The sequence below is a fragment of the Culicoides brevitarsis genome, chromosome 3 (genome assembly GCF_036172545.1).
Source record: "Culicoides brevitarsis isolate CSIRO-B50_1 chromosome 3, AGI_CSIRO_Cbre_v1, whole genome shotgun sequence".
Taxonomy (NCBI): Eukaryota; Metazoa; Arthropoda; class Insecta; order Diptera; family Ceratopogonidae; genus Culicoides; species Culicoides brevitarsis.
Genome location: NC_087087.1, coordinates 34165826 through 34180100, shown reverse-complemented (window position 1 = coordinate 34180100; position 14275 = coordinate 34165826). Strand labels below are relative to the sequence as shown.

At 23.0% G+C, this 14275-nt stretch overlaps 1 protein-coding gene across 2 annotated transcripts; it reads right to left on the bottom strand.

The window, feature by feature from the left end:
* Nucleotides 1–6888: 6888 nt before the first annotated feature.
* LOC134834534 (uncharacterized) lies at nucleotides 6889–13253 on the bottom strand. 2 transcript variants are annotated; one of them, XM_063849251.1, is made up of 4 exons: nucleotides 12153–13253; nucleotides 11542–12090; nucleotides 9086–9183; nucleotides 7550–7682 (listed from the first exon to the last, which is right to left on the bottom strand). In XM_063849251.1, exons 1-3 carry the CDS (start codon nucleotides 12217–12219, stop codon nucleotides 9128–9130), a joined length of 672 nt encoding a protein of 223 aa, XP_063705321.1. In that variant the 5' UTR covers nucleotides 12220–13253; the 3' UTR covers nucleotides 7550–7682; nucleotides 9086–9127. The 2 variants fall into 2 exon arrangements, with proteins under 2 accessions (XP_063705320.1, XP_063705321.1); XM_063849250.1 differs by lacking the exon at nucleotides 9086–9183 and having other exon boundaries at nucleotides 6889–7682.
* Between the last annotated feature and the right edge of the window lie 1022 nt (nucleotides 13254–14275).

Below are 14275 nucleotides of genomic sequence, written 5' to 3'. Positions count from 1 at the left end.
CGTCGTCGATCGTCGTCATTTGCACAGCAACAAAAAAAAAGTGACTCGTGCCATCGTTGTTATTGCTCCGTGCACTCATTATTGCAGCACAAGAAGAAGTTACTGAAGCATTTAATCCGCTTTCTTGCGAGAGTGTGCTAAAAACAAAAGGCTGATGAACAATTTTTTATAATGCTTCTGGTCAGAGTTAAATGCGAGATGCTTGAATAACTGAATGTAATTAGGCTGTTGCAATTTTATTTTTAAATTTATTATCCTATTTATTTTTTTAATTAAAAAAAAAATTAAAAAAAAAATTAAAAAAAAATGAATTTAAAATTTTTAAAAATTAAATTTTTTGACAATTAAAAAAAATTTTTAAAGAATTTTTGAAAATTTTTTTTTTTTTATTTTTTTAAAATTTTTAAATATTTTTAAAGAAATAAAATTCAATTTAATTAAAATTTTTTTATTAATTTTTTAAAATATTTTAAATTTTTTAATTTTAATAATTTAAATGAACTTTACAGAAAATATTTTGTATCAAAACAAAAATATTAAGTTCATAATTTTTTTTTTTACTTTCAAAGAATATTAAAAATTTTTCTCCGTTTTTAATGAAATAATTTATATATAAAAAAAATAATAAATATTTAAGTAATTAAAATCTAAATTTTCAAAATACAATTTTAATAAAAATTTTTATTTTTTTTTATAATTTTTGAAAATTTTTATAATTTTTTTAAAAATAAATTAAAATGAATTCTTATTGAACATATTTGTAAACAAAAATTATAAGTTCAAAAATTTTTATTAAATTTCAATGAATTTTCACGATTTGTAAATAAAAAAATTATAAATTAAAATATATAAAATAATTTGAATTAAGATAAATAAATTTTAAGAAATATTTTAATAATTAAAATCTAAATTTTCAAAATTCATTTTTTTTTTTATTTTTTTTTAATTTTTTATTTAATTTTTTAGAATTTTAAAAGAATTTTCACAGAAAATATTTGTAAACAAAAAATAATTTCAAAAAATTACATTTTAAATAAAATAATAATAGGCATAAATTAAGATAAAAAAATAAAAATAATTAATTTTTAAAATTAAAAATTTTAATTCGAAATTAAAAATTTTTAAATATTTTTATTTAAAAAAAATTATTAGGTAAAAAGTTATGAAAAAAATTTTACATTGTAAAATAAAAAAAAATATAAATAAATAAAATACTTACCAAAAAATCATTGAATAAAAAATTTAAAAACAAAAATTGTAACAGCCTATATTATCATGAAGGAAGAAAAAAATAAAACACTTGTTTCATTAATTTTTAATTGAAGGCATTTTCTTTCATTTTTTGTTTTATTAATATTAATATTATTATTTTCGAATTTATACACTTTTACACAAGTACAGTAGCCTCACATATCATAAGAGCACTACTGATTGTCATAAAATATACGAGTTTTGGTTAAGTTTTTTGTTTAATATTAAATTTCTTTAAATAATATGTTATATTTTAAAAGTAATACCCAGATAAACTATTCTTTTGGAACATCTTTAGTATATTTTTTTTATATATATTTTTATTATATATGTATCGCGTTTCACTGTCAAAGTAGTTATACATGATTAACTGGTTATTGTTATTATTATTTTTTATAATAATATTTATTAATTTGGTTAACTATCGCTTATAACTTAATTTTTCAAAATTTTTTTAAGTCTAACTGTTACTTAAATATCTCCGAATAAAATAAAATAAAATAATATATAATTAATTAATAATGCTTGGATTTACATTTTCATCAGACTTTTTTTGCTTATAAAATATTCAACCAAGATCTCCTTTTTACATTTTTTTTATTTTTCTTTCAATACTTATCGTTCCGAAAATTTAGATAAATAAATACTATTCTACATTTTTTTAATTAATTTAATTTTTTTTAAATAATAAGCCAAAAATAATTCACAAAATTCAACGCATTCAGATTTTTTTGTTTTTTTTTTTAATATAAGTTAATAATTATAAGTTAATATTTTTTTTAAATCATTTTAAATACAAACGGTCTTGGACTCACTCACACGAGATCAAGAAAAAAGTTTATTTTTTAGTTCCTAAAGTACGACAAAGTCTTGTTCTTGATATTTTTATGGAAGTAGAAGTAGTCTTGTAGGAATGTATATTTAAATTTGTTAAACTCTCTTATCAAATTTTTCAATAACTTTAAAAAAAACGAAAAAAAAAATTAGAACTCACTGACCGCTAAAAATGTCAAGTCATCTTTAAAGTCTAAATATTTTTTTCTGCTTGAGCAACCCTGAGGTTTAGACCGTATAAACATAAAATGTAGGTACATCTAAAAATTTATGTATAAAAAATGTCACCTAATTTGTTACACACAAAAGCAGTAATTACAACACTTTCCCTTCGTTTCTTCTTCTTCGTTTTTTTTAAAGCATTTTTACAACATTTTATCCATTTTTGTAACAAAATGGAAAGAAAAGAAAAAAATTCATGTCATCATGCGCTTTAATAATGATAGACATTCTGAACTAGAGTAGAAATTTACATAAAAAGCGACAAAAAAGAATATTTATAATAATTATTACAATTATATTTTGTGTTTACAATTTATCGTAAGCATGATGATTATTATGTAAAAAAACTAAAAAAAAATATTTAGAAGAAAACAAAATGATGTACAAAAAATGTGTTTAAAAAGAAGAAGGGTAAAGCAGCTCTCTCAAGAATGAAATGAGAGAATTCAGTTATTTATGTGTGTTTAATTACTGTTATTACAAGTTGTTGTTGTTGTATTGTTCTTACAGACAGACAAAGTATATTAATAAAAAAAAATATAAAATTATGATAAAACAAAAGTTAAACGCGATAAACTTTTACAAGTGGTTGGATGGAATTCATATATTATGTACAGAATATGCTTATGGGTAATATTAATTTTTTAATTGTACAGTGTGTTTTTTTTATTTACAAAAAAATGAGAATTTAAAAGAAATTAAATTAAAAAATTTTTTTTTATATTTTTTTAAGATTTTCACAAAAATTTATTTTTATTTAATTTTTTTTTTAATTTAATTTTTGTTTCATAAAATATTATTTTTTTTATTTTAATTTTTTATGAGAAAAAAATTAAAGTATATTTTATTAATAGAAAAATTATTTTTATTTTGAAATTTAAAATTTTTATTAAAAAAAAATATTTTAAAAAATAAAATTATTTTTTTTTTTTAATAAAACATTTATTTTTTGATTTCTATCAAAAAAAAATTTTTGAAAAAATTAAAATAAATTTTCTTAATAAAATAACTATTTTTTTTCATATTTAATTTTATATCAATGAAAAAATTTTTTTTAATAAATTTCATTAAAATAATATTTTTTTTTATTTTTAATTTCTTTTGAAAAAAAAAATAAAAATTTTATAAGTTCAATATTTTCAGTTTGAAATTTTAAATTTAATTTTTTTTAACAAAAAATTCTTAATAAAATAATTATTTAAATAAAAAAATAATAATTTCTTTAAAAAAAAAATTGAAAAATATTTTAATTTTTTTTAAATAAATTTTCTTTATAAAATATTTATTTTTTTCAAATTTAATTTTTTGAATGAATGATGAATTTTTATTAAAAAAATTAATTTTATTAATAAAATATTTTTTTAAAATTTTTTTCTATAAAAAAAAATTAAAATTAAAAAAAAATAAAATTTTTGTCAATTTTGTGACAATCTTAAAAATTTCCAAAAAAGACAATTTCTCTAACAAAAAAGTACTTCTGCAAAAATTTCCAAAAAAATAATTAAAATTCACAAGAAATGATCCATTTTAAATGGGATTTACCAACAATACAATTGTCACAGAAAAATATTAGATCAATTACCAACAATAAGATTTGTTCAAAAAAATAAAAAAAAAGATCTTGCAAAAATAATCGATTATTGGCTCAGGTATTTAACCATTACTCGAAGCAAAACTTTTTAAAGGATAATCCCGTGATTAGAAATGAAAAATATTTAAAAAATATTTACGAAAAATATTATTTTTTTTTCATAAATACCATAAGAGATTATAATCTCCTTAAATATTTATTTTTATTTTTTTTTCTCGTTTTGGTCGATCAAGCACATCGACTCGACTTCTTCTTATTGGCAATTGATTGATATTATAATAATCCATAAGCAGCTGCTAAATGTCTTCGGTTGTCGGTAAACCTTTAATATTATTATTATATGGTTGGTATTACCAAGAGAGGTTGAAAAATGAACACACTGTACAAAAAAATTGTAAAAAAAGAAATAATAATTATCATTGTTATCTTTATATCGTTTTTTTTTAGTATATTTCTACCTATTTTTTCAAGAATTATATTTGGTTTGATTGTTTTGTGATGATTATTTAGTATTTTATACAGTTTTGTTACAACTAGCTTATAAGTATAAATTGGACGTGTATGTTTGCATTTTGATGTACTTGTAAAAAAATCGTGTTTGTGTATATTTATAATTTAATTGCTTTTCGTTATCATTATTTTTTCATTTTTTTTTCTTCTACTTTAAATAGTAATAATTATATGTTTAAAAAATGTGTTTGTTTTATTGGTGTGGTTTTCGAGACCAACGACAATTTACGCTAAAATGCAATTCACATTGTATTTTTTTTATTTTTTATTGTATTAAGTACAAGGCAGTGTTGTTTCTTTATTTTAAAATTTTTTTAAAAATTTTTGCTTGAGTTAATATATTTTTTTTTAATATTATTTAGACACGTAACTGGAAGTAGCAAGTGAGTGTCGTGATGTATGAGAGTTAGTTTGCATGAGGAAGAGAAAAAAAAATAATAATTCAAAAAAAAAATGATCGAAAAATTCAATGAAGCGTGCATGTTTGTTTAATTTTTTGTTTATTATTATTATTATATTCGATATCATCACCTCATTTAAAATTATATCGTAATAAACACCTGTGACCTGTCAAGTATTGAATTACATACCAGACTAAAATTTAACCCGAAAAACTCTTAATTATATCACTTTTGTCTTCTTCCTTTCATTTTTTTTTTTGCATAATTTTTGTACAACAAAAAAATTAAAATAAATAAATAAAATAATAAAAAAGAGAGAAGTAAGTAGTGAAGAGGAACAAAAACTCCTACAGTTTCCTGAACTGTATCAAATTATATTCTTTAAGGTTAATTAATTGCCCGAAATTAATGAGTTGAGTATCTTCGAAGAATAAATAAATTAAGCTATTGTTTATTTTTTTTTTGCTCTTTGTCTGTTTTTTTATAAGATTTTTTTTTTTTGACAATTCATTAAAAAAAAATATAAATATTTTTTTTAACAGATTACGATCGGTACTTTTTTTTTGAGATCGTCTCAAATTTCGTGATGTTGTATGAGTTGTGATGTGATGTGTGTGTGTGTTAACATATTTTATTACAAGAACGTGCGCTTTATTTTCAAAGCAGTTGTCGAGATCATCTTGTTAGTAAGCGTGCGGCGTGCCGTGGGTGGGAATGTTAGGACTTTTGGTTATATTTTTCTCTTATCTTTTTTTTATTTCTTTTCTTTTTTCTTTTTTTTAGATCAAATCCAAAACCTACTTTGATTTAATATTATTTTTTTGTTTTTATCAATTGACTGTTATTAATTATTTTTTTTTTTCTAATAATAATTTTATTTTATTTATTTTAAGTTAATATGTATAAAAGGCGATTGGACGTATTTTGATTTTTTCGTTTTTCATTTTTTTTATCTCCTGAATTATTTTTTTTTATTTTTTTTTTTTTAATTTTAGGTCGAACCAAATTTTTTTCTATGTTTCTCTATTGTCTCATTTTACAAGTCAAAAATCCAAAATAAAAAAAAAGTTGAAATTTTCATCTAAATTTACGGTTTTTGGTATTTTTCATAGTTTTCCAAGAAATTTTTTAAAATAATTTTATTTTTTAAGAATTTTGTATCAAAAAAAAATTGTACATGAATTTTCTTCTCTAAAAATATTTTCAAAATAATTATTTTTCAAAATTTATTGACATTTATTTTTTTTGTAAATTTTCAAAAATTTTAAAAAAATATTTTAAAATTTCAAGAATTTTTGCATTGAAAAATTAAATTTGATATGAATTTTCTTCTTTTAAAATATTTTTTAAAAAATTATTTTTTAATATTTTTTCATAATTATTTTTACGAAATTTTTTTGTTTAAATTTTTAACTTGAAATTTTTTTAGATCAATTTTAAATTTTTAAATCTCAATATTTTTACCATAAAAAAATTAAATATTCAATAATTACCAAAATTTTTTTAAATTTTGTCATTTTGTATGAAAAAGTATTTCAAAACTTTTTTTTTATTTTAAATTTTGAAAAAAAATCTTTTGGGACAAAAACATAAAAAAATGGAACGGCCTTACGGTATTAAATTTAATTATTTTATAAAAAAAATTATCAAAAATAATTAAATTCATGTAACACATAAACTTTTCATTTTTCATCAATTTTTCCAAACAAAAACAATAAAATTAAATAAAAAGTAATAATTTAAATAATATTTGAATAAAAAATGAAAAGTTTATATGTTACCGCAGTGAGTTAAATATTTTACAAGTTTTTTTAAATTTAATATTAAATTAATGAGATTCAGATGCGGAATTTTTTTTTTCAGTATTATTAAATTATATTATTAACACTTGTCGACTTAAACACTAATCAAATATAATTTATCTCTAAATATTTTTATTAATAGTTCTTTTTTTTAATAATTATTAATAATAATATTTTATTTACCGTTTTTTAAATAATTTTTATTTATTTATAATTTATTATGAATGAATGTTCCCTTGATTTTATAATCTTACTTTTTTTATTATTATTTATGGACGATTGTTTAATAATAATAGTTTAATATAATCATAGTAAATGTGATTGTTTGTGTTTTTTTTGTATGTGTGTACGAAAAAGTGAATCAAAAAATAATATTTTTGGTATCGTCTAGTGATTGTTAGCGATTTTTGTTGTTATTAATGTGTTTGATATACTTGAGTAACTTTTTTTTTAATACTTTTTTTTAATAATAATAATAATACAAAAAATAATAGTTTTAGTAATGTATAAGGAAAAATAATTTTTTGAGTTTAGTGGCTTTTAGGGGGAGTGATGTGATGTGAGGGAACATAGAGCAGAAAAGAAGAGAAAAAAAAAATAATAATAAATATTATATACGAACACAAAATTGACGAGGTAAATATTTGGTGTCCGGTTGCACGAGTAGGAGAACAAATATATATATATAAATAGTATAATACACATTTTTTTTTATCCTTAAGGAGAGGACGTTATTGTTTGCTTTGCTTTCATCATCATCATTATAATCAACATCTCATCGGTAGTCGGTCGGAAGTTTCCTGATTTCTTTTATTTGTTCTCATTGTTTGGTTGAGTAGCATCTGTTTCTGTCTAATCTTTTGTATTTGTTGTTGTTGTTTTTGTTGAAATTCGGTGTAGTAGCAGCAGCAGTAAAGGTATTCATCATAATTTTTGTTGTTGTCAATTTTCTACATTTGGCAGTAACATAAATTTTTACATAAAATACAACTATCACAACAGCCAGCGATGCAACGAGTCCATATTGTATGCTGGCAACATGTAACATTATATGCTTGTTGGATCGCATTTCTGTGGAGGAAGAAAGAAAAGAAGAAGGTAAGAATGATGATTTTACACATATTTGTAGATGTAGGGCGTCATCCATTTACGGCGTCGGATTTTATTTTATTTTTTTTTTTAATAAATTTTCTTAATAAAATATTAATTTTTTTTAATTTCAATTTCTATTTAAAAAAATTAAAATAAAAATTTTATTAATACAATATTTATTTTTAATTAAAAAATTATTATTTGAAAAAAAGTAAAATAAATTTTATTAATGAAACATTTATTTATGTTTTAATTAAAATTTAAATTTCTATTAAAAAATTAAATAAATTCTATTATTTAAAAAAAATATTTTTTTTTTAATTTTATATAAAAAAAAAAAAAAATTATTTAAATATTTTTTATTTTTTAATTTTTCTTTAAAAAAATATTAAATAAAAAATTAAAAAAAAATTCAATTAAAAAATTTAAAAATATTTAAAAAAAATTTAAAAAAATATTTTTTTTAATTTAAATTTCTATTAAAAAAAAAATAAAATTATTTTTATTAATAAAAAATTTTTAATAAAATTAATTTAAAAATTTTTAATAAAATTAATTTAAAATTTTTAATTTTAAATTTTTTAATATTTTTTTTTTTTCAATAAATTTTCTTAATAAAATATTTAAATTTTAAATAATAGAAAAATATTTTTTTTCTATTTTGATTTTTTTTATAAAAATATTTTTAAAAAATTTTTAAAAAAAATATTTTTTTTTTATTTTAAACTTCCGAAGCAGTAAATGGATGGCGCCATAGATGCACAAACGAATAAAAATAACAGGTAAGAATATTTTTGTTTGCTGCCAGAATGAGATGAAAGAAGGAAGATAGAGAGGCACACACATTCGGATGGAAAAAAAGGTGAATGAAGAAGAAAAGAAGAATGGAAAGAAGAAAAAAAAATTATATATTGTAACACATGATGTGCGAATAAGGCACGTGTGTGTCGATTCTTTTGGGTAAATTTGATCTGGATGCGAGAGTAATTTAATTTGTATCACGATGTGCATCACAAGGCAGCAGCATATTATGGATGGAAGGGAATGTGCCGCATGCAGCCAGACGTCGTCGTCATCGTACACCTTGCATGCATTTTTATACATTTTTATACTAAATGTGTGCAATATGGTCTTTTTCTTTTGTTATAAAAAAATTTTTTTTTTATTCAGTCCTTGCTTCTTCTTTTAATCATGATTGCTGATGATGAACGCGCACATATGGTGAATAAATAAAAAGTTTGTTGTGCTCGTGTGTGCGTGTTAAATTCTAGACAACTACTTAGGTAGGCATTTCATTTAATTTAAATCGTTAAAAGTGCATTAGATGGTAGCGATAGAGGAGAAAAAATTAGAAATTTATAAAAAAAAATCAAAGGACTCACTTTAAAGCTTGAATTTTTTTGGACTAACTATGCCAGCTCAGACTACTTTTGACTGTTTCGAAATTGGAAAAAGCGCTCTTGCGCCACTTTTGCACGTCCTGCAATAAAAGAGGGAATCGATTACATTTCTACTAATCTAAGATCTACTTTTAATCTACTTAAAAATATAATAAAAATAATAAAAGTCTGTCCCGCAGAGAGAGACGTTTTTGCAAAAACACACATTTTTGCGAAAATTCCCCCTAAATCTCCCGTCCTAATAATAATAAATAACGTGCGTGCCGCCACGAAATTCTTCTTAACATTTTTTTTTTGTTTGTTTCGTTCAACATACATTCATTCATTCAATTATATCATTATATATTTATAGAGTCTAAAACGTACTGCTGCAGTTCATAATAATAATTGAGTTTGAGTTTATATAGCAATTTACTTTTTTGAGAAATCATCTGTATTTTTGTGCGTCTCGTGCGGAGTCCGTTCCGAAGAGTCAGAAAAAAGTGCAAAAAACGGAAGTACTTCCGGCACGACGCAAACAAAGAAGTTTCGGAAGCTTTGGAGAGTCAAAAATGCATTCTTGGAACGATGCAAGAAGAAAATGGCCGGATATTGAGTATGAGTCATCGTTCATATCTTGAAAAAGTGATCAGACAGAGGTTTATTGTATGTTATAGATAGACATGATAAGGCATCAACGTGACTGTGGGGAGTCTCGAAAAGAACAATTTAGTTCCTTTTGAAGTATGAAAGTGACAAAATTTATTAATTTTATTTTTTTTTTATTTTTTTTATATGGGCAAAATTTTATAAAAAAAAATTACTTTGATCTTTTTGTGTTTAAAAAAATAATAAAAAAAAATTAAATATTTTTTTTATAAAAATTGACAAAAAATAAATTTAAAAAAAAATATTTGTTTTAGTTGGGAAAAAATTGAAAATAATTACTTTGATTTTTTTTGTTTTAAAAAAAATAATATAAGCAAATTAAAGATATTTAAAAAAATTAAAAATTTTACTTTTATAAAAATTTACGAAGATTTTTAATTCGAATATTTTTATAATATAAAAAATTATTTAACCTGAGATTTAATAATAATTTTAATTTAAATTAGAAAAAAATAATTTTTAAAATTTTTAAATAAAAAAAAAATTGAACGGCAATTTAAGATGAAATTTTTAAATTTCTTTCTCCCATAAGATTTTTTATTTTAAACAAAAAACAATTTTTGAGAATTTTAAAATATTTAAGAAAAAATTATAAAATATTAATTGCCAAAAATTTTGAAATAAATTTAAATTTTTATAAAAATTTTTGAAATTTAAACAATTTTTTATCGTTTATTAATATTTTTTTATTAAAATAATTATTTGAACTGAGATTTGATATTTTAAAAAAAATTTTTAAAGAATTATATGAAATTGAAAGAGTTTTTAATTAAAAAGAAACATATAAAAAAAATTGCCAAAAATTTCGATAAAATTCATTAAATGAAAAAAAATTGAAAATTTATTTTTTAAAGAATTTTTTATATATTTTTTAAATTGAACTTGAATTTCATAGAATTTTGAATTTAAAAAAAATATAAAAAAAATATTTATTCAATTTATTGGTCAAAATAGAAAATTTTATTTTTAAAACCAAAAAGGCAATTTTTATTAAAGTTTTGTAATTTTTTTGTCTTATTAATTTCTTGAATTAATAAATGTTTAAAAATTAAATTAATTTAAAAAAAAGCAATTTGGATGAAATTTTTTAATTTTTTTTTGTCTTAATAAATTTTTAAATGGATGAAAATTTAAATTAATTCTCCAAATAAATAAAATAAAAACAAAAAATATAAAATTTAAAAATAATTTCATCACATTGAATAATAATAACTTTTCTCCTTATGATTCACAATATTGCGAAAAATTCATAAAATACGCGCGCGTCATCTCAAAATCTTTACAAAAGTCGGTATTTCCCAGCAACAACATTTTTTTTGTGTGTTGTAAATAAATATTTTCGGATAAATTAACGTGTAAAAGCGAGCGACTTCGTCTGCAGCGGGCACAGCAGCAGCGCAAAGTAAAATGTAAACGGAGTACAAAACCACAAAATAAATCGATAATAATAAGTATTTGGATTTCTTGTGTTGATGTTTTTTTTCGTGTGTGTGCCAACTCTAACAACTAACCAACAACAACCATCATCATTCATTATGTTATTTAAATAAATGCATTTGCGAAAAACTACACACGAACCGGTCGGTTATAGGAATAAAAAGGGATTCGTAAAAAAAAATTTTTTAAAGGAAGGAATGTCGAACAACAACAAAAAAGGGACTTGTACGTGATTTTTTTGTGGTTGTCTGATCACTTTGATCTATTGTCGTGTGAGGGAAATGTGTGGTCTAATCACGCAAAACGTATCGGGACGTGTCACAGACAAAAAAAAAAAAAAAAGGAAAACTTACTCGTACTGTAGGAACCTTCGAGGTACTTGTCTTCGCATCTTTCGCCGTAAAATCCGTCGGCGCACAGACAGGATAGCAGCGTAAAGTTCTGCTGAATCGTGTAGTTAAAACAAATGCCGTTGTTGAGGCAGTAGTGCTTGCGATACGCGCTCGTGCAATTTGAGTCATTGAGTGTTATGGTACTTGCACCACTCGGTCTGCTACTGTTAATGTTGTCATTCGTACTACTCGTACTTGTTGTCGTTGAAGAAGATGATGTTGATGATGATGTTGTCACAGATGCGACGCCAGGTGCTACCGATGGTCGTGCCGAAGACGACGACGACGACGACGACGGAAGAATTTTGTGTACAGATGGAAGTTGTTTATCCGTAAATGTTACAGATGGTGTCGTTTTGCTGCTGCTGTTGGGTAAGCGTGCCGATTTCGACGACGATAAGACATCCTCTTCGCCCCGTGGATGATTCAGTATTCGAGGGTCGTGTGTTCGAATGATGGTCGATGATGAGGGCGGCCTCCGTTGTGGCATTCTTCTGCTCGAACAACAATCTAAAACGCATAAATTTCAATAAAAAAAAATTTTTTTTTCTTTAAACAATTCTAAAACTTACGTGTGAACGTCACAATTGTTGACAGCAACACGAATGCAATGGTGTGTGCTAGGAAGGTGTATTTCATATTTTGTGTTATAAAATAATAAATAAATTGTGTGTAAATAGTTCCGATTCCTTCCTCTCTTTCCTCAGCACATTGTTCGTTTTTTGTTTGAGTGTGTGTGTGTGTGTGATGTATATCCGCAGTTGTCGTAATAATTTTATTCCAAAATGGAAAAAATATTAACAGCTCGGACTTTTTACTTCTATTTCGCTACAAAAACTACCACGAAGGAACATCATAAGGCCATTTAACTTTTTCACTATTTTTTTTTTTTTTTTTTTTTTAATTGATCAACAGTACTTTTGCACTCTACTACTCGCTCGAGCGACGACGAATAAATTTTATTTACTTTTTTTTTATTACTTTATTAAATATTTTTTTGTGATTGCATGTCAGAGCTTCATTCTTTTTTATGTTTCTGCGGCGGCGAGGACTATATTTTGCCAAAAACTTGATTTATTGAGGTTTGCTCAGGTACTCCTCCGTAGGTATTAGACATGCATGTTAGAAATTCCTTTACAATTCTTTTATTATTCTCTATTGATGTGTTGTTTATGTTATTATTTTTTTATTTGGTTAAACTGTGACATTGTATTCGGAACTTAATTGATAAATTTTTTTTTCACTATTTTTTTTGTACACTTTTTTTTCACTTTTTCCGATTAGTTGCACAAGAGTTTGTAATTGTAATTTTTTAGTTGTAGTTGTGTGGTAGTGTGAATGAAGAGTATTATTTAAAAAGTTTTAATTTTTCTCTGTTTTATTAAATTAAACATGTACTTTTTTTTTCTTTTACGCGAAATTCACTGCCCGATTTTTTTATTTTGATTTTTTGCGGAAATTTATTTTTTTTGAAAAAAAAAATTTTTTTTTCTTTTGGCTCTCAAGCAGAACGAACGGGCTTTTTAGTAGCTTCAGCAGAATACGCGAAAATCACGAATTTGAACTTTTAGCAAAGGCGATAAATAGTAACTTAGGACAACTTGGAGTGATCGATCGACGACAAATATTGTTTAGCGAAAAATCACACGGAATGAAATGCTCTGCGACTGATGTGTTCGATGATTTTTTTTGATGTGTGGTAAAAAAGACTCTGGGCTTTAATGTGTGGGACGGGTAGGTTTGCTAATTCGGGGTTTTCTGTACGTTGTCGCTACGTTGTACGTCTCATAGCTGCACGTGATATACGTTGTCATGGCTGTATTGATATACACTTATGGCAGAACGAAACGTATGGGGCTTGTTAATTCAATTGATTTGCCGTTATGCTAATTCAACGAAAGTTGAGGTACAGTGTTTCGACGAAAATAAAAACTCAATTGATTTTTTTTCGCGGAAATCCGTGAGACGTGTAAAAGTGAAAAGTAACCCGTTGATGTCGTTCTACATGAGAAAAAAATTTTTTTTTTGTTTAAAATACTTAAAAATGCGAAGGAAAAATCTAATTGATAATATTTTTATGTAAAATCTAATTTTTTTTATTTTATTTTTTAAAAAAAAGTTTTTTATGCTCCTGTAGTATGATGTCATTTACTTACATCAGAATTAAGAATTTATGAAAATTTTTTCAATGTTTTTCACGAAATTCCTTCGCAAATTTAAGAAAAATTTGAAAAAAATCCAAGTTTTTATTTTACAAATTTAAAAATAAATTTTTTCATTTTTTTAAGAAAATTATGAAATTTTTCATTTCATTTTCATAATTTCAAGTTTTTTTCGAGTTTTTCAATTTATTTGAAAAAATGTATTTTATACTTTTTTTATGTAAATATCTCAACGGCGACAACGTGACTTCCCTCGAATCGACCTTCATAATCTGCCGAGCAACGGTCCATGACTGCCTGCAAAAAGTGTCGGATGCCATTATACGCATCCTCGGGCCCGTTTACATAAAGTTGCCACAGACACAGAAGAATGGATTAGAATTTCGAACGAATTCGAAAAGAAAACCGGATTCCCTCATATCCTTAGGGCCATCGAAGGCAAGCACTGCACCATCAAGAAGCCGTCTGAAAATAGAAATTTGTATGTCCAAGTCGGCAGTTATGGCTCCGATTTCGACGGAGGCATCTTCAAA

What these genes read in the sequence shown, in the direction of transcription:
- LOC134834534 (XM_063849250.1), bottom strand. Translation starts at nt 12,219, where the DNA reads ATGAAATACACCTTCCTAGCACACACCATTGCATTCGTGTTGCTGTCA. An exon ending in AACAATTGTGACGTTCACAC is followed by an intron (nt 12,091 to 12,152) that starts GTAAGTTTTAGA and finishes TATGCGTTTTAG; the next exon opens with ATTGTTGTTCGAGCAGAAGA. An exon ending in CGAAGGTTCCTACAGTACGA is followed by an intron (nt 7,683 to 11,541) that starts GTAAGTTTTCCT and finishes CTTCCTCCACAG; the next exon opens with AAATGCGATCCAACAAGCAT.